This window comes from Strix uralensis, chromosome 13, assembly GCF_047716275.1.
Source record: "Strix uralensis isolate ZFMK-TIS-50842 chromosome 13, bStrUra1, whole genome shotgun sequence".
Taxonomy (NCBI): Eukaryota; Metazoa; Chordata; class Aves; order Strigiformes; family Strigidae; genus Strix; species Strix uralensis.
In genome coordinates, this window is record NC_133984.1 from 7,715,256 (window position 1) to 7,734,473 (window position 19,218).

The 19,218-nt window shown below is 46.5% G+C and overlaps 2 protein-coding genes across 13 annotated transcripts in view; both read left to right on the top strand.

Annotated features, from left to right (window-relative positions):
- Positions 1–12,843, top strand: part of ATP11C (ATPase phospholipid transporting 11C (ATP11C blood group)) — a 58,176-nt gene extending 45,333 nt beyond the window's left edge. Inside the window, exons 25-32 of one of the 12 annotated variants that reach the window (XR_012630648.1) lie at positions 90–225; positions 1,564–1,579; positions 2,084–2,149; positions 2,968–3,067; positions 4,569–4,722; positions 7,066–7,156; positions 8,066–8,161; positions 9,366–9,381. Coding sequence is in view for 8 of the 12 variants with exons in the window: in XM_074882243.1 (XP_074738344.1) it covers positions 90–225; positions 1,564–1,579; positions 2,084–2,149; positions 2,968–3,067; positions 4,569–4,722; positions 9,366–9,482 (589 nt within the window). In the remaining 4 variants the exon portion in view is untranslated. Of the gene's footprint in view, positions 1–89; positions 226–1,563; positions 1,580–2,083; positions 2,150–2,963; positions 3,068–4,568; positions 4,723–7,065; positions 7,491–8,065; positions 8,162–9,365 lie in introns of those variants that run through there. The other 11 variants (XR_012630647.1, XR_012630649.1, XM_074882246.1 and 8 more) reach the window with 11 other exon arrangements.
- A 4,762-nt stretch (positions 12,844–17,605) lies between these two features.
- Positions 17,606–19,218, top strand: part of MCF2 (MCF.2 cell line derived transforming sequence) — a 60,408-nt gene continuing 58,795 nt past the window's right edge. Inside the window, exon 1 of the mRNA XM_074882672.1 lies at positions 17,606–17,758. Coding sequence (XP_074738773.1) covers positions 17,626–17,758 — 133 coding nt within the window. The 5' untranslated portion in view covers positions 17,606–17,625. The remainder of the gene's footprint in view (positions 17,759–19,218) is intronic.

Genomic DNA, 19,218 nt, shown 5'->3' on the forward strand with positions numbered 1-19,218 from the left:
CCAAAGCCCACTGATCACCTGGCTGCAGGGGGCTTTGCAGCTCATCCTAAACGTGGCGGTGATGTTCTTGTTCCTCTGTGTCTTGGCAGGAAGGTTTCAGATAATGCAATGCTGCAGTGGAGGCCGTTCCTGTACTGGACCTTTCTGGGCGCCTTTGAAGGACTCGTGTTTTTCTTTGGGGTTTATTTTCTTTTTCAAAATTCATCATTGGAAGATAACGGAAAGGTAATGCCACCAGAAAGAGAAAGATGAAGATGAGTGTTTCTTTTGTGCACTGCTTCTTTTATACGCCTGGCAGGGAGTACCTACACGCTTAATCTGTGTGGTGTGTCTCGAGTCTTGTCCGATGGTGTAGCCTGCTTATGGTGTGATTCTGCAGCAAATGCTTGAAATAAAACGTTTTCCAAATCTCCATGGAAACAGGACAGAGCTGGTTACACTCACTAGGTAAAATAACTAGTCTTACACACAGTTTTATTCCAACCTGGTGAGCTTTGCACAGAGCTCTTCCACTCTTCTGCGTGGTCCCAGGCATTGGCCCGAGGCAGGAGCAGTGTCATCCTTTCCACCAGCATGATGTGTGAAATTTGGCACACGTTTGGCTGGTTACAAGCAACTGAATTAGCCCACCTTGATAAGATGCTGCTTGTTAGCGCAGACGTGGTACAGGGCTGCTTGTGTGCTGCACCTGCTCTGGGGCATGATTTCAGCCGCCCTCCTCCCTTTGCAGGGTGGGGAGGGCTGGTGCTGGAGTTTTGCTACCGTTTCGCAGCCAGCATAAGTTAGCACCGCTGTCAGAACGAGCAGGCTGTTCTTCTTCTCCCTGCTGTCTGCTTGCTCGTGCCTCTTGCATTGGGACAAGCGCTTGCATCACCACATGAGCGAGGTGTGGGAGCTGCTCCGGGTTAACTTGTACAGAAAGGTGAGGGGTGGGGACAAGATGGAAATTTTTTTTCTTTTTCCGTTTTTTTTTTTTTTTCTTTTTGCTGGTTAACTGAGCAGAGCAAAGCGTCAGTGCAGTGCAGCTGCCACGTGTGGTGGCCTGGGCTGTCTCCAGACCCTTTCCCCAAGGGATTACACAGCACGTTATCAGGTCTCAGCTGATGGAAAGCTTCTTTACACCATCACTTGTGACCCTTGAAAAAACCTTAGCTTTTTTTAGCAGCTAACACTTGGAGAAAAGTTGATGAAATTTATGTATGTATATGCATACGTTGCACCAGTGCCAACATTTGTGGCCCCAGCTATATGTAGTCAAGCCCTGGTATTGTGGATTCAGTGCTTTTCTGTATTTATAGCCATTCTGGTTGTATTTGAATAAAACATGAAGCACTGATATGTTCTGCAAATGCCTTCAGAGGTCAAGTGTATGTGGCACTAAAATAAGATCTGTGGTTATGTCCTGTTTTGTAAACACTTATTCCTGTAAAAACTGCTACCAGCAATTGTTCATAATATCCATGTATGTTTGATTGACTCCTTTTTCGCTCCTATTGACTTTAATTTTTTTGCATTTTTTGAAAACTTTTACATTTCACTTTCTGTTTTAATGTATGCATTCAGATCTTGACAGCCTTTGGTAAGCATCCCTCCCATTCATTGCCATCATTTGGATTTATATACAGTATCTGCTTTTCTTTGTTGTGCGTAGTCACTAGCATCTGCAAACCAAAACAGATGGAAAAATACCCATTGGTGCATTCTGCAAATGGGACTAAAACGAGACAATGAGCAGAGGTGTTGCAAGAAAGCAGAAACTGAGTAAATTACCAAGAAATCATGAAATACAGGTGGTCCAATGACTTGTATCCTCAATCGACATTGCTGTTAGTAGGAGGTTGTACCTGTCACCGTCCTAACTCTGGGTCACCCGTCTGTGTGGCACTGCATGGCACAGGGTAGCGTAGTGGGTGGCGAGTCGTGCAGGGCGCCCGGCGCCTCTCTGAGCATCAATCCCCGTAGCAGTCGCTCCATCCCATCCTTCCCCTCCGGTCCCTGCTTGCACCCCTGTCCTCATCGTTGTTTCTGTGCCTCTCCAAGGAGATGGACCGAGACGCCTGTGGCAATGTAACGTGTTTTTCAGGTTTTTGGAAACTGGACCTTTGGGACGATTGTTTTCACCGTGCTGGTGTTCACCGTCACTCTGAAGGTTAGGATCTTCCTTCCTTTTTCAGCCAGTTATTGCAGTCATTTTCCATTGCACGTGTATGTGCTGTAAAATCAGGCAGTGAATGTGTTAAAGTGTCTGTGAGTATGTTTCCCACCACACTTAAATCTTCTCTTCTTCCACAGAGGAAGAACTTGCTTATTGAACATTGTCCTTTGTGTAGTCTGTGGTCTGTATTCCTGGCCTGTACTGGTCTATAATTGTTTGGTTTGGTTAAATTATTTTCCTATTTTTTGCCCTGTTTTGAGAACTCCAGTTGGTTATGGTTGACTTTCCCCACACTTTCACCCCTTGGTGTTCAGTTCCAGCAAGAGGAGGGGAGCAATAGAGAACTTGGATCTGTCACCTTGTTTCAGACATGACTAAGCACCAGAGGGATTATAAAAGCACATCTGTCAAATAATAATAGCAAATCTGCTTTGTTTCACAGAGCTTTCCAGAAAGAACAGTTTGCATAAGACCTTACAAAAGGTCTTTTATGTTTGGTTCAGGACAGCAGGTGGTGGCAGGAGGCAATTACAGTCCCTGTAACCTTTAGACATTTCTTTAGCATCAGTAGTTGCATCAAATTTATTCTATTAAAAAGTGTCAGTTACAATTAGAAATTCACTGTTTCCCTGTAGACATTATGCCAATCTGTAGATACTGAAAATATTTTCCCTGGTGCACATATGCAGAGAGGTAGCTGTTTGGAGAACCTTCAACTTTAATGGGAAACCAGTCTGAAATTTCAAATAAATACAATCAAATACACTCTGCATCTAATGCCTGTTCTGTCTTTTTTTTATTCACGCAGCTAGCATTAGATACCCGATTCTGGACGTGGATGAACCACTTTGTGATTTGGGGCTCCCTTGCCTTCTATGTGTTTTTCTCGTTCTTTTGGGGAGGAGTCATTTGGCAAGTATCTTTTCCTCTTTCCATGGTGCTTTCTTAGGGGAATTCCCAGTGCTGGCTTTGCAGGGACGTGGCTGCAGCATCCCCTCATCTGGGCTATCCAGAGATTTACGGATGGCGAGGTGTGTGCAACCACACTCCTTTCTCTACCGCGAGGGAAGGGATGATCTCTCCATCCAACACCTACTAAAAGTCAGGGCTGGAAGAGGGCTGTGTTCAAGGAGGGTTGTCAGCCCACCGAAGGGATAGCCTGAAAGCAGATAACTCCCTCGTTGCCATCCAGGTGCTCAGCTTTGGCAAGAGGTGGTTTGCTTTTCTGCCTGCAGGGTCATTTCTGGTGCTGAGGCCCTTATCTTCATTGGGAGGTTCCAGGGTAAATGTTTCAGGATCTGTTTGTGCTTGTGGATAGGAAAGAAAGGAAAAATTGGTGCTGGAAAGAAACCCAGTGGTACAGAAGGAAGGAACAGATGAGGCGGATGCAGGGAAAGAGGACCCGGCACTCTGGGGCAGCTTAAGAGGAAGAAATAAGCAGGAGAAAGCACAGATCCTGCTGCTGAAATCCTGGATCAGAGTAGAGAAATTCTCATTGATTTGAGTGTGACCAGGATTTTAGGTTTAATGTTTTGCAAAAACAGGCAAGCAATAATACATTACAAATATTATTAATTTTCTAGTTCCCATGCTGGAGTAGATGTTCATGTTGATGTTCACAGTATCTTCCATTTTACACTTTTGCTATCCCATGGGCTTCTGCCGTGGCTTATTGGCTAGATCCTTGACCCAGCAGCCTGCTAATCAAGATGTGGAACTGATGTAAATAGTTGAATTGGGGGTCATGGTCTTTGTTTAACTCTTCAGTGTTCCTAACCAACAGATTCAGATCTGCAATCTAGCCAGTTCTCTACACTGAAATATGTGAGTGTTCTGCTGGTGTGTTTAACTTGCATAGCTCAATATTTTTGAGTTAATGCTAAGCAACAACTGCTTTGGGATCCTTGTCATCATTTATTTATGAAGCATTTTTCACAAGCATCTGTCGGTTCCCTTCCATCATCAAGGGAGGAAGGAAGAGGCAAATAACCTGTTGGGACCAGGAGTTCTCTGGATTTCCACCATCAAAAGCAAACCAGAAGCTATAGCAAAGTTCAAAGTTGAAATAAAATGATCTGGTTTTTGGTAAGGTGAATAATTTATCTTTCAGTGATGGTAGCAAAATTGGTGATAGTAGCAAAATCCAAACCCCTCCCTGTCCCAAAATGAAACAGATATGGAGGGTGTAAAATGCCTCATGTAAGGTGACAGGACAGTCCTCCAGAACTAGCGCAGTACAAGGCAGGAGATGCATTGAGAGAAAGACGGGCAGTTTGTTTCTGTGCAGGCTGTATCCATCTCCATCTGAAAGGGAGGCATTACTGCTAATAGTTTGATCTGAATCTGCCTTTAATTCTGACCTTCTTGGGAAATTCATGTTAACAAGAATTTATTTGTGTCCTTTCTTTTTCAGGCCTTTCCTGAAGCAGCAAAGAATGTATTTTGTATTTGCCCATATGCTGACTTCTGTTTCCACATGGCTGGCAATAGTTCTCCTGATCTTTATCAGCCTTTTCCCAGAAATTCTTCTAATAGTTTTAAAAAATATAAAAGAGAAAAATCATCAGGTAAGGAACAAGATGATGTATTGCACAGTATTTTTAGGAAGACCTCTCTTAAGCACCAGATGAACCTGTAACAGTACCATGTACAACTCGCATCTTGAGGAAGCCTTTCTAGAGTCTCATCTTGCTCTTTCACATGCCAGAAATGTCAAGAAGCTCATCTAAAAATACTGCCTAGATCTGTAGTGAGGAGAGACTCAACCCGTGCCTTTCCTTAGTTGCCTTCACTGGATGGAAACCTGCTGTCTCTTATAAAAAAGCACAGTAACCCTTTTCCAACCTGAACTGATCATCAAACCCACCATATTGTGTCCTGAAAAAAAGCTACTTGTTTTTATGTCAAAGAACGCACCCCTGATGTTCCCTTTAGGTATGTCCTCAGGTGCTGGCGCAGGGGGAACAACAGGATCAGGTCTTGTCACATTTCCCCCCCTCCCCTTAATGACCGAGGGCTCATACCATGGTGTGAGCCTGCAGTGTCTGACTCTCCTCAGAAGCAGTTTGGTTTCTTAACAGCTTTCCTCTGCTGCTGAGGAGGAGGGCTCGTTTTAGAAGTGTAAACCATCTCCTAAGTTTTCTTTGTCGCTCCTGCAAATGGTGAATGCCAGCACTGCTGGGCTCACAACTGGCACCATACTGAGCCCCTCACCTGCCCCTTGCTCTCTGCTTACCTGGAGATGCTGAACATCCCCGCAGCACCATCCCCCTGGGCAGCCTTGCTCACCCCGGCCATGCCTCCACTGCTCCCTGCGCCTCCCCTCCCTCCTGCAGCCCCTCTTTTCCCCCTGCAGCATCAGCAAGTCCTCCTTCAGGTCAACACGCAGCCTCTTACCAGCCATGGCCTCTTGCCATCGGGTTTGAATGTCCTTAGGCAGTGGTGGGGCACAGGCCAGCAGGGTGTACGTTGTCCCCCCCCGCCAACACCCAGCAGATGTTGGCGTTTTGGGGGTTTGGGCCAGGGTGGCTCCCTGGCAGGTAGCCGGGGCCAGCCATCACTCTGCCCGGCAGCACAGCGGCAGAATTTGGCCAGCGCAGGGCTAGCAGCATGCAGAGGTGACTTCTGCCCTGCCAGCCATGCCCTGGACCAGCACTGTGGTGCTGGCAGACCAATGCCCAGCTGGTCTGACCATGTCCCAGGAAATCATGGGATGAACTTCTAAATACTGAGGTTCAAAACAGGCTTCTCTCCTGGAAGCTCTTGCATCCCGTGAGGTTTCAGTGCACCTTCCTCACCTGGGATAACTTGTTATCTGTGGTCCTTATTTAAAAATTATTATCCTGATTTAAAAAAAAATATCCAGTGAAGTAGTAAAGGTTTTCCTCTCCCATTTGAAGTCCAAGTTTGGCACAGTATCATTGAGGTAAAACATGTATCTGCAAGACAAAAAAACCCCACCCCAAACTATTAACATTGAAAGCAATAGAGATGGTAAAAGTATTGTTGAATTCTTTGAAGCTCCATGGAATTTCTTTCAGTTAAGTACGATTTAATAGTTTCTAGCTTGACACCCCTGTTGAATAGGCTGGGAGTGGGTTACTCTCAGCTGCTGACATAGGGTGGTTTGAGGATGGTGACCTGGGGGTTTCCAAGCCCCAGCTCAACTCACCTGAGAGGTGACCCACTTTTGCCTTCAGCTGTTGGCCAGAAGATCCATTCCCCCATGCAATACTTGCTTTCAAGAGTGCTTTATATGTGTTAAAAAAGGCTCTTGTGAAATCGTTTAGCAAAGCAAAGTAAGTGTCAACTAGAAAAGTCTCTTCATATGTGCATACGAAACTAAACACAGGCTGAGCCATATTTAAATGTACATTTTGAGCAAGAGCTTTATGAAACGCCTGAAGCAGATACCGGCTCTAGATGTCTGTATTGGCAGTCAGACACCAAAATCAGTCACCTGATTGTAAAGGTATCTAAGAACAGGTAGATGATTTCAAATCAAGACCCTTTTTGAAAATCCTGACCTTAATATTGGGAAAAAAATAAAACATCAGTTTGCCAAGGGGAGCATTAAATGAAAATTAAGATTAGGGATGTTATTTAGGTGCCTGAACCCCCACCTTGACAGCTGAGGGTCTCCTCTGGAAGGGGAGGATGGACTGAGGCCAGGTTGATGGGTGTTTGCCCTTGACCTCGATGGGACTGGGTTTTACCCCGAGTTCCCTATAACACAACGCATTGCCTCTGCTCAGTCTTTATTAAATTTTCTGTCTGGTAATGTTTTGTTGGTTTTTTGTTGGTGGTTTTTTTCTTTTTTTAACTGCAAGGCGCATTTCTGTTTTCCTTGGTTTCTGCCTTTCTCTTTCTTGTACTGCAAGTTTCTGTCTTTTTGTGCTGTTGTGAACTAGGTAACGAAGCGCCTTCCTTCCTCAGGAACATCCACTATCTTCATGCTTTCTCAAACTTCCAGCAATCACAGCTTTTCTTGGAGTGAATAAGGTGATTTTCTTTCTGAGTCACTATGTGTTGCTTGCTCTACTGCTTTTTCCTTCTGATGCCTAACTCCTGAAAACCCCTCTTTAGATTTTCTCACCTGGCAAACCCCTGCTTTTTTTCCCCCTCCTCTTGCTTTAATTTAAATCTTTTGCTTAAATATTTCGTCTGTCTCTTCCCCTTCGGTCTCCTGCCGTGCCTCAGGTGGGTGAGCTGGTTGTGCTCGGGATGTCCGAGTGAGGTGAATGCGGCCGATGCTGGTCACACTCTCCTTCCCCACTGTAGTTTTGTCGGTTAGTGGACTATATACAAACTTTTCTAAAGTGTGTGGCAAAGTTCACTTGATTTTGATCGTTCTTTGGATGAGCTGGCAAACAGCTCAGGCTCGTTTGATCTAGGAGCTCCCCAAGTGCCTGTCTTGCCCAGTCCATCCCACTTGCTAGTGCTACAGTTGTACAAGTGAATAACCCACTGCACTCAACCCTCACAACAAGGGGTAGTTGTGGACTTGCTGACCATGGAGATGGTGGGGCTACAGCAAAGTGGCTTGAAAACATGTTCCTAGCATTTGGTTTCACTGCAGATCTCCAGTATTACTTGCTATTTTAAAAATACCAGTTGCGTGAAGATCAAGGATGGTTTCTTCCTCGAAAGCACCTGTAGCATAAACCCCCAAGCCTGAAGTTAACCATTTCAGGAAGCAGGGCTAGTTTCTGAATATCCTCTGTGCCTCTTGCACTGCAAGACCCAGCCAGTATTAATCACTGTGGTATTTAGGGAGCATGTATTGCTACATCCCTTATGATATGACTTAGCTGTAAAAAGGGGTGTGTGCGTGTGTGTCTTACATTGTTTGACCATTAGGCAGGGACAAGTGTCACGTGTGCTATAAGTCTCTTTGCCTCGCTGTTGCAGAGCAGCAGGAAGGCACCTGATTCATTGTCGGCCAGACCTTCTGTCAGACCACTACTTTTAAGAACATTCTCAGATGAGTCTAATGTGTTGTAACAGGTACCCTGTCCAAAGGAGTTGGGATGGTTTTAAAAGGCATCAATTAACCAAATGTAACACCCCCACCCCCCAATCAATTAAACTATGGTTCTTGTAATCCTCTTGACTATCGGTGTGGGGCATCTGTCCTTGTGGAATGGAGATGCAATGCTTGGGATGCATTTTAATTTGGGGATGTTGTCCCCTCCAGCCTCTTCAGAATCCCATATGTGTGCAGATCCTCTCAAACTGAAATATTTTGCAGCTCTAACTGAAATATCTTGCAATATGTAAACAAATCTTTAAATATAACATACTTTAGTCTAATATTACCAGAAAATTTAATGTGAGAATGCAGTGAATTGCGCTAACAGCATTTACAGTGAAGTATTCAAATCTCAGCTATTAAAATGATTCCAGTATTGCATCTGAGTTGTACCAAAAATCCCTTTTTCTAGGATGCATGCTGTTCTGTCAAATAGAAATAAGTACATTTTAATTCATCTGCCTAGACTGAAACTAAACACGTGTACTTGTTTATGTATGTCAACATATGGTAGGGCAGGCATGTCTCCATGTCTGTATCTATATATGCACACAGAGAGCATCCTAGTATAAGTTTACTTGATTTTAAATACCGTAGTAAGCCAATAGCAGAATAAAAAAAATAAAAGTGCCTAATTGAATTCACAATTTCACCTATTACATAGCTGTGTGCTGTCCGCTGCCAACATAAAACTGCAAATTTTCTGCAAACCTCTCCTATCTTTCTACCCACACCTGCTTCTAAAGAATCAGTTTAATTGGAAGGGCAGGTCCAACAGCCAAGCTTGCCAGAGCTCCAAATGTGTCTGTCATAAATCCGCGTTGCTGGCGAGCCGAGCAGCCCTTCCTTCCCTGCAGACGTTAGGTGGTGCTCTCCACTACCATATACTGGTGCAGACTGGTGTGGCAGGCTGCTGGACTGGGGCAGAATGGGAGCCACAGGAGACAGCGAGGCAGATACCACTTTTAGACTTTATACAGCATTTTGCAGATTGGGAAAATTAATTTACCATTTTATCATTTGTTCCTTGGTTGTGAATGAAATTTGGCACTTTTATCATGGTCTAATCATTCTATAAAATGTTAAGTATTTTTTCTAAAAGCAACAGAGAAAAAAGCTTGATGAGTTTGGGAATGTAACAATTGCAATACATGTGCATTTTCCTTCTGATTTTTGCAGACTGCCCCCTTTGATCAGCCTATGTTAGTCTCATACAAACGTATAGAGAATGGTTATGTGAAGACTGAAGATGCTGTTACTAATTTGGCAGAAAGATATCCTCTCAGGATACTTTAAAGTGCTCCATACAAACACCGCGTATTGTCATGCTGTAGGAAAAAAACCATGGTTTTAACCTAACGGTTCTCTTTGATACCAAGACCGGTAAGCTGCCATGCTGATACAGCAGTAGCCAGGGCACTGGCCCCATGGTACCTGTTTGTCTTTGGGCTTGTGGCTTCCCCTCTCCCCCCAAAAAAATTCTGCCAAATTCTACATTATTGGAGGCTGAGAAAGCTTCTTTAGGAATTCATCCAAAACAGCATGAATTGAAGTGCAAGAGAGCAATGCCAGCCCCGTTTCACACGGGGGCTTCCTCTGCCCGCGGCAGATCTGTTCGAGAGCAGCAGAGAGCTGCTGAAGTCTCTCGCTCTGCCTGACCAAAGAAGTAGCACAGACTTTAAACCCAATAACAGCCCCCTCCGGCATCCCGAAGGCACTGGGGAGAGCCTGCTGCTGTCACGCAGAAGCTGGATGCAGCCCTGTGAGCATCTCGCCCGGTGCTGGGGCTGCAAGCCCTCGGCGGGGGGCTGCCCCCTCCCAGCCATGGGTTGTATGTGGCAGAAATACTTGAAAACTCGGGAGAAAACTTCACGGATGGTGCAAAGTTCAGTCGCCTATCCCCGCTCTGGGTACGGCTGGAAGCGCCTGCGGCCTGTCCGCAGCGGTGGTATCCACGCAGAGACCCGTGGTGCTGGGAAGCGTCCGAGCATCCTCGTGGCCAGTTTGCTGATGGGTTTATTCCTGGTGGAGGATAAAGAAAAGGTCATTATTTCCTCGTGTTGTGACTGTTCATGATGGAAGGAAGCTTTCATGGGGGAGGAAAGCATCTCAGAAGTTGGGCTGTGCCAGACTTTCAGCCGTTTTGCCCAGGTTCCTGTGGTTGTGCTTACATTGCTGCACGGTGCAGTTGCTTCAACACTTTAAAGGCCTGAGTGACAGTGCGGTCCTTGGATGATCCCAGGGACACGGGCTGTGCCTGTAAACTTGCAGGCATATAAAACTGCATCTTGAGATATTTGCACTAAGAAACAAGAAGCCGGTTTAAAAATAAAGGAATACATGAACCTGATTTCATTTTACACTTTATTTGGTTTTTAAATTGGCATGTTCTTTTTAAATCTACCTGTACCATGGTCGTGGGAACTCTTCTCTTTAGGTTGTGTGCAGCAGAGGTGAGCTGCCTGACTCTCGATACTTTTTTTTTCTCTGATATTTCATATGTGGAAAAAGCAGCTTTTTTTTGTTGCGTTAAGTCATAAGCAGTGACAGAGCACCCTGTGTGCCACCGCTGTTTGGTGTGAAGGTCCCTCCTTGTGCTGCCTGGCCCTGGCGCTCTGCGTTCAAGTCTCAGTACAGAAGTAACAAGCTCCACGCTGCGGCTGGGTTTGGCTCCCGCTCGCTCAGGCTTTGTGTCATTTACATGCAAAGAAACAATATGGGACTAGACGAAACATTCCCTTCACCAAATTTCACTGAATGGCACACTTAATTTTTGGAAGAATCGAATCTTGCTCTCTGGCTGCCACCCCTGAGGTCTGTCTTCGCTGGTGGAAGCAGGATGCGGATCAGCTGCAGGCACGTTCTGGCGTGCGTCAGAAGGACTTTGCCACGGGCCTTACCTGAGTGAAGAAGGGGTGTGCACGGTCCCTGTGGCTGGTGGCTGCTCTTACATCACCCAGCAGGGGAGGGGACGTGCGGACAGGACCACTGTATTATACACGCTGCACTGGCCTCAGCACAAGTGGTGTTCGTTAGCACCGTGTTAGCAACCGCGGCTCGACTCCTTGCTGCATGCAAGTAAGGAGCTGCACTTCCAGCATGTGTCCCATGGGCAAAGCTTTTTTTTTTCTCTTTTTTTTTTTTTCCTTTTCCTAGCTCATTTCACAGACCTAGAATTCAACTTGCAGACCTTGTCCCATTCTCAACTTTTCTTGCTAAAATGTGGTGCCTACAGATCAAGTATGCGATGAATACAATGAAGATACGCTCTATATGCCAAATCTAACCTTTCTCCTTAAATATACAGTTGCTGACTTGTGTTTACATAACATTTAAACAGGCGCTGAAATGCCTAATTCCTGTGATTCAAATCCATTCCAAGCCCGAATGGTCCCAAGCCTGACACCTTGCTTCTCGGTTTGTTTTGTGTCGTACTCTACTCCTGGGGTCAAAGTCTGTTCCCATGAAATTCAGCTGGAGGTTTTGGTGGTGACATTAGTGGGAACAGTGAAGCTTGCCATGTGTGTGTGAACTGTCTGAATAAAGCCACTTAAACAGGCTAATTTCTGCAGCCTGTTTCAAGATGGAGCCTTCTAAGAACCAAATCTTTCTCTTCCCGTTTTCAAGTGTCCTGTCTCAGGGTGGAGCAAGCCACTGCAATAGTTGTACATTCAAACCCAAGGCAGACGTGCTAAAAAGTGGGTTGGAATTAATGTGAAATGTCTTGAATAGCAGTTCTTTGGGAAAATGCAGGTTTTCTTGGGCTTGGATCTTCAGCTAGTGCACTGGTGTAGTGCTGGGGAATGCAAGGACCTGCAGAAGATCTGATGCTCGTTATTCAGCAGTAACGGGAGTGAAATTCCTGTTGCTGTGGGTGACTTGTAAAATCAGGGAAAGGAGACTACTCCTGCGGTTAGAGAAGGGAAGAAAAAGTGTTGACAGTAACTAAGGTGTAAGCCAGCAGGATGCTGAAGTGGCAGAAATCCGACAGTGATGCTGTGATTGTTGTTCATGTACCATAATACACGTTGCAGTGTTACAGCGCTCATTAGTGAACTAAAAGGTCAGTACAGGCTTATCGGTGGAAAAACTTGAAGGAAAAAAGGCTGGGGTTTTTTCATAACAATTCGTTGAAGTTTAATCACTGGCTAGTGACACTGAAAGATAAGAAAAGTAATTAAGATTCCCTCTAAAACTGTTATGTGGTAACGGAGGAACTTGGTGTAGTCATAGCTACTTTTCAAAAACTAATCCTAATCGTTATGAGAATATTATAAATGACTTGGAATTGCATAAAAAATTAAAATTGAATTTGTATACACACAGTTGAAAAACTTACCTAATACTGCACCATTTATCCAGATACCCAGCTATGGATTTTTTTTTAAAACCATGTAGTATATAGAAAGTGTAAATTATATACAGGCAATGAGAAGATACATTTTCAGCTTCTTGCAAAAAAAAAAAAAAAAAAAAAAAAGGACTGCAACCTTACGTTTTTTTCACTTAAATGCAATTTTATACATTTATGTTGCTTTATATAAAGGAAATTGAATGTGAATGTTACCTTTTATGAATGCAATTTGCTCTTTTTTCATTACAGAAACTTTTGTTTGAAGTAATCAATAAACTTTGGTATGTTGTTCTGATTAATATATATATTTGTTGTCTGTCTTGTCTCCTTGGATGCTCCAAGGCAATAGTTTATAACATGGGCTTCTCCAAGGCAGTACCAGGGGGACCATCGGCATTTTCACTGGGGGGTAGACGATGCCAGAAAGGCTATACTTGGTTCTCTGATGTGGAGCAGCATTTGCCTAAGGAAATACTGGTTGCTTCTGATATTTTTATTTTTCTAGCAAGGTATTAACAATTCTGCTGGTAACAGCTGCAGCATGTAGCCAGACTATGTGCTCTAAACCCATTTCCCTCACAAAAAAGGTCAAATTAAGAAAGTGAGTCCTGTGAATTAAGTGAATAAATTGATTTAGCTTTGTAGAAGAGTTGAACTTGGAGCTTTAGCTGACATTTAAGAACTGGGTAAAAAAAATGCAGGTCCATGTGCCTGACTTCTACGTGCATGAAGTTTTTGTTAATGCTGTGCGTTGGTTCTGTGTGTCGTGGCTAGCTGTAATAAGTGAGCATTTTTTAGTTCAAAGACTAGAAGCACACAAATGAGGATTATTCTGTGCTTTGTAAAGTGCCTGGAGCTGGTGAAGTTCAGGCCAGATATTTGCACTGAAGAAGTTCCAACAATGCAATGAAACTGTTAAAGCAAGACTCACAGTGTTTGTATAATACACAAGAAAAACGCATAGACAATAGGTTTTTTTTGGGGGGAGGGGGACATAGGTCTGATTCAAACGAAGTGTTTATAGCGAAAAACTGACAGTTTGAAAAATTCTGTTTTGGCTGCTTCGATTTCTTCAGCTCCCATCAGCCACCGGAGGACAGATGGCTGTGCTATTTAAAACAAACTATAACCTTTAAGAAGCAGCTTGTACTATTGGAAACCAGATACACGCATTGAGAGTCTTAATAGCCCGCGTGAGTGATAGTGAAAATCATCTGAAGAGCTGGAAAGGGTTTTACTCTGAGCTGGCTACCCAGGCTGACAGGACAAAAGTAGTAAATGTAAGTGATGGGAGATGGCCGAGGGTCACTGGGTATTTCAGAAAGCACCAAATTAGCATTTAAAACGCCCGTGTAACCTTCCTATTAAAAAGGAGAAGCAATGTCATTTTGTAAGGTGGTTTTTAACAAGGACAGCAATTTTTTTAAAGGTCAGGCTGTTGGCGTGTGAGGGCTCTTGGCAGGCGGAGGGGCCGCAGTGTCCCCGTCCCTCCCTGTTTCCCTGCAGCCGCTGCGGAAGGAGAGGTGTCTGCACCGTCCTCGCTGCTGGGATTGGGGTTGGCTTCTTCAGTCTTCGCATGTCTGGGGATAACCTGCTAAGCTGGAAAATACACTGTGGCCCGGAGAAAGGGCGTGTGTGCACCTGTGGTGCGTGTTCCCTTCCAAAACCGGGGGTTGTAACAATAAATGAGGCAGGTCTGACTGACGCAGAGAAAAAGTGAGAGTGGGAGAGCGGAGTGAAGTCCTTTCTCTTTCTCACATTGACATAGTAGGTGAAATAAAACCCTGGTCCTGATGAAATCAGTGCAGGCTTAACTGGCTTCAGTGGGGCCAGGATTTCTGCTGGGCTGTGGAAGCTCTGCTCCTCCTGGACCAGCTTGGGAAGAGCCCACAGCAGACAGTCCCCCTGGATTTGAGTGATGCTGCCTTGTGCACATGAAATCCTCCTAAAATCCCTATTTATGAAAACCAACCGGAGCTTAATTACTGTCCTGCACAGGTACTTTGATGTTGCTATGCTTATTCCAGAGGTGAGCAATTCCCTTCCACATCAGTTTGACTCCAAATTACATTTAGCCAGCTCTATTTTTCCAGTTCTCAGCATCACCCTGAAAAAAATTAAAGCCCTTCTGTCCCACTTTGCTCACCGGAGTTCAGGCACAAAAGACCAAGCAGCTGCTCCCCATAGCAGCTGGGGCTCAGGGACTAAGCAGGAGGCTCAAAGCAGATGTGCAGGCAGGGAGAGGATCCGTGGAGGAATTGTCTGTAAAAACTAATGAGGCTAATGTGATGGAGTGGGGCAAAGTTGTCTGCAGCAGCCTTCCAGGTGGTGTAGCAAGAAAAATGGGATTTGGGCAAGCTAGGGAAAAATGTTGCAACAATTATGCCCTGGAGTGATGAGAGCTGGGCTGTATCTTGGAGAAATTATCTGGCACCTGCAGGACTGCGTATGAGAGCTGGGGCAGAGGGCGTAATTGAGGGTGACAAGTTAAATTACCCTATTTAACCAGAAACTCTTTTCCCCAGCAACTGTCAGCAGAAGGGTGTTTCTGAAGGAGAGACTAGGAGACAGGATGGACCGAGCTGATGGTGACAGATGGACGTTGATCAAGACACTTTCAGAAGCCTCTAACTGGGCAACGTCTCCAAGGGATGTGGTGCGGATGGAGCAGCCGCAGCCAGACTCGCTGCTCAGCTCTCGCTTTCTGCACAGTCCCACGATGAAGTATGAAAGCAGAAGCTTTTGGAAGCTGCAGAAATTAAATCTATGTTTTCTCCAAATTATAACAAAAATACACGCTGGAAGAAATAGCTGGTGTAATTATTCAGATCAGTCTTAAAAGGCAATCGCATCACTATAACAGATGTCTGTGGTTGCCTAAAATGGAGCATTCCTGTTTGACTAAACAGGTAGTTTTGAAGTGATTTCTAAAAACCAAATAATAACACCAGTCCCCACAAAACCTTCTAGCCTTTATCTGAAGGAAAAAAAAAAAAAAAAAAAGAAGAAGAAAAGAAGAGGGTTTTGAATTTGTTTGAGGTTTTTTCCCCAGCCTCTGATCTGGCATTAATGAAATTAGTAGGAATTCTCCCTACACCTTTCTCCCTAAGATTTAAGGATAAGGAATTGCACCCACATGAAATAAAACTCTTCAAACAGAGGTGCTGCAGGTGCTGGCAAGATTTCCCCAGCTCTCTGAAAGGGCTCTTTCCCTTCACACACAGATGTATACGTGCCACTCTCAGAGCGCTGAACGTTGTTATGGGGCCTGGGTGGGAAATCCCTGAAAAAGAAATACCCGTGTTTCTGGCCATTGTTGTTTCCTTTTTATCTGTCTCCTTGTTCCCTCTATCTCAGCTTATCGTTGCTTGGGCAGGCAGAGAGTTACACTCATCTCTGGAGGAGACAGACAAGCCGAGCAGCTTCTGGCAGTGTAAAATATGAGAGGCCGGATGGTGCCTCTGCTGAATGCGTTGCTGGAATAGCTGGGCATTTATCGTGAAATGCCTGAAAGGAGGCACTGCAAGCAGCCAGGTTTCCAAAACAAGAATCTTTGTGGCCGTACAGGCTTGTAAGGGAACAATGGTAAGGAAAAGCTGTGCCCGATTATCCTTCAGTTTGAGCAAACACAGCTTTTCCGTGCTGAGAGCTGGCTGCTGGTGCCTTGTGCTGATGAATTGGCTGGAGGAGGTGCAGCTTTGGGATGTGCAGGATTCCTGCTGCCGTGGTCCAGCCTAGCCCACCCAGGGCTCCAGGAGGGTGCGGTGGCTGCAAAGACCTCATCCAGATCCAGTCTTAGTCATTTTGTCTCCTGTGCAGAGAGGAAGAAATGGATTGATTGCCAAACCTTAGGGATAATATAGCTGTGCTTTCTACTGGCTTGCTTTATTTTTCCCGAGGCTGGAGTTAGAAGAGGGTACGTATCACTCAGTGGTGGTGAGTCCCGATTGCAGCACGGCATCCTCTGTGCAGCAGGAGAACAAAAAAGAGACTTTCAGCACTCGGATGGGCGTCAATTCTGCATGAGCTGTTACAGTTCAGGGAAAATAGCATTCCTGCTATAAGAATACAGACGGAATGCAGCATGGCTGTCTTTCCATGCATATGGCTATTTTATAACCATGTTTTACTGCTGTGCACCTGAGCTGGATTTTTTGATGAGTAACTGAAAATCAACTCTCCCTGTTGCACAAGATGTGCTTTATGACTAGACAGAAAATTGTCTATTCAAACTGTTACGTTAGTGAGGATCTGCTGTGTTACAAGCAAGGAGCACTGACTGAATGGGTAGTTTTTCCTTGAAAAATTCTGTATCGGTGTAAGAAGGGACACGGTCTACCAAAAGGCAGTGATTTTCATACTACCACTGTTAGACCTTGGGTCCTAAATTAATAGCCCTGACTGCTGAAGTGTTGGAAAAAGGCTGCTATTATAGTAAGGAGCATAATTAAAAGGTTGTTTTGGAAAAACAGGAACATCCACTTCTCCGTGCTGCCTTCCAGGACAGCCCAGGCTCCTGTCGAGAATGAGCTGGCATTGTTTGAACCTCAGCAGTGGGGAAACTGAGGCTGATGGGTCAGGCCGGCGGTGTGCTTAGAGCTCTGGCCAGCTTTGGCTATAGAGATGTAATTCTTGTATATTGTTCAAGGAATTTGCTAGAATGATGCTTCCAGAGGATGAAAACACTTTTTAAAAGAAAAAATATTTTCTTAGAGAAGTGGTATAGGCACTAAGGCGGTGAGCGGCTCTGGCTGCAGGGTGGTGTGCTGGGGGACACAGTAAATTTGAAAAAACAAAACAAAACAACAACAAGAAGGAAAAAAAGGGAAAAGGGGGGAAAAGGGGGAAAAGGAGGGGGGAAAGAGGGAAAAGGAAAAAAAAAGTGGAAAAAGTGAAAAAGGCAGGGCGCTGGGCCGGGAGGCGGCGGTGCCGGCGGCCCCGCGGCGCGGGCAGCGGGCGGTCCCGGGGCGGGGCGGGGGGCGGGCGGAGGCGGCCGCTCGCTTCCCCCGGCCCCGCCTCGACGGCCGCGCCGGCCCGGGGCGGCGGCGGCGGAGCGGTGCCGGCGGCGGAGCGGTGCCGCGGGGCATGGCCCTGGCCCCGGCCCCGGCCCCGGCCCCGGCCCCGGCCGGGCCCCCGCCGGGGGGCACCTCGGCCGGGGAGATGGAGCGCTACTACCGCCTGGTGCGGGCCGCCGCGCTGCTGGAGGCCGCCGCCGCCGGTGAGTCCCGGGGGTGCCGGACCCCCAGCGGCCGGTGCGGTGTCGCGGGCGGGCGGGGGGGACCCCGCGGGGCGGGCGGCGGTGGCGGCGAAGGGCGTCCCCGGGACATCCCGCTCCCTCCGTGGCTCCAGCCCGGCTCCCGGCTCGCCGCCTCCTTCATCCCGGCGCCGGGGCCGTGGGAGCCCACGGGGGTCCGGGTCCCCGGCGGAGCAAGGCGAGCGGGTCCGGCGGGGCGGGGGTCCGCCTGCCCCGGGGAGCCCCTGGCAGCGCTTGTTGCGCGGGGGGTTGTTGGGGACTCCGCTGTTATTTCTGTGGCGGGGTTACAGGAGCAGTAGAATGGCCCCGCTTTTTCAGGGGAAGCTGTTTCACGCTGTGCTGCTGACATGCCCTTCTTAGAACTGGAAGGCATCGCTCAAAAACGCGTTTTGAAGAAAGGAGACTGTTTTCGGGGAGCAGAAGGCTATTTGCTATCGCTCGTCCCCTGCTCGGGTTCCCCATGGCCAAAACTAAAGGAGTCCTCCCTGGGAAGTTGCATCTCAGGCTGATGACTATGATGTGCCCTTTCCCAGTTTCCGAAGTAGAAAAGCAGTAGATGTGTGTAAAGTGTCTCTGCCAGGCACCCCCTCTTCCTCCCTCATTCCTTGGTCTTTAAACATCACTTAAGCCCAGGCTGCGTTGGGGATCGCACAAAGTTGTAATGATGTTGCTGTGGTTATATGGCTTAATGTGAGAAGCCAACGCAATCCGATCCCTTACCCTCAGGCTCTAAGCTGCTCTTGTGCCTCAGCCACGTTTCCTTCGATGGACAATGATCTGCTCCTCAACTGTGTGGAGCCCTGACTTTTTTGTTATTTTGTTTTCTTGTGGGGAGAACAGGGTTGGTTGTTGTTTTTTTTTGCTGTGAGGTCTTTCATAATCCCGGAAGGATAGTGGCATCCTGGGTGACTCCAGCCTCGCTGGAGGATGTATACCTTGTCAGGAGGCAAAGGCACTCATCATTCCTTATTTGTTTCCAGCTGGAGCGCTTGGAGCCATGCCAGGCACAAAAAAGACACACTGACCCAAAAAAAGCTTCCAGTCTAATTCCGGTTTCCTTGACCTCTTTGCAAAGCACAGTTTGGGGTACGGGAGGAATTTATCGGGGGGGTAAGTCACAGGTGAGGACTTTACCAATGTGTCACCTGCTTCTGAGGAGCTGCTTGTGTGCGTGCTCTTGTGGGATGGTGCCCACCACAGCAGCTCCTGCTCCGCCGTGGGCTGTCCTGCCCGCCGGCCCTGTGCTGACCTGCTCGTTTACCTGCACCCCACAAATGGGGGAGGAAAATGTAGGCAGGGGTGATCACAGTCAGTGAGCAAAGGATGCTACTTGAACGGATGTGATTAAAAAAAGTCTTAATCCTCTTTGAGCTGGTGTCGGTGATGAAACACCCACGCTGCTTGAACAGGAGCTGGGTGACACA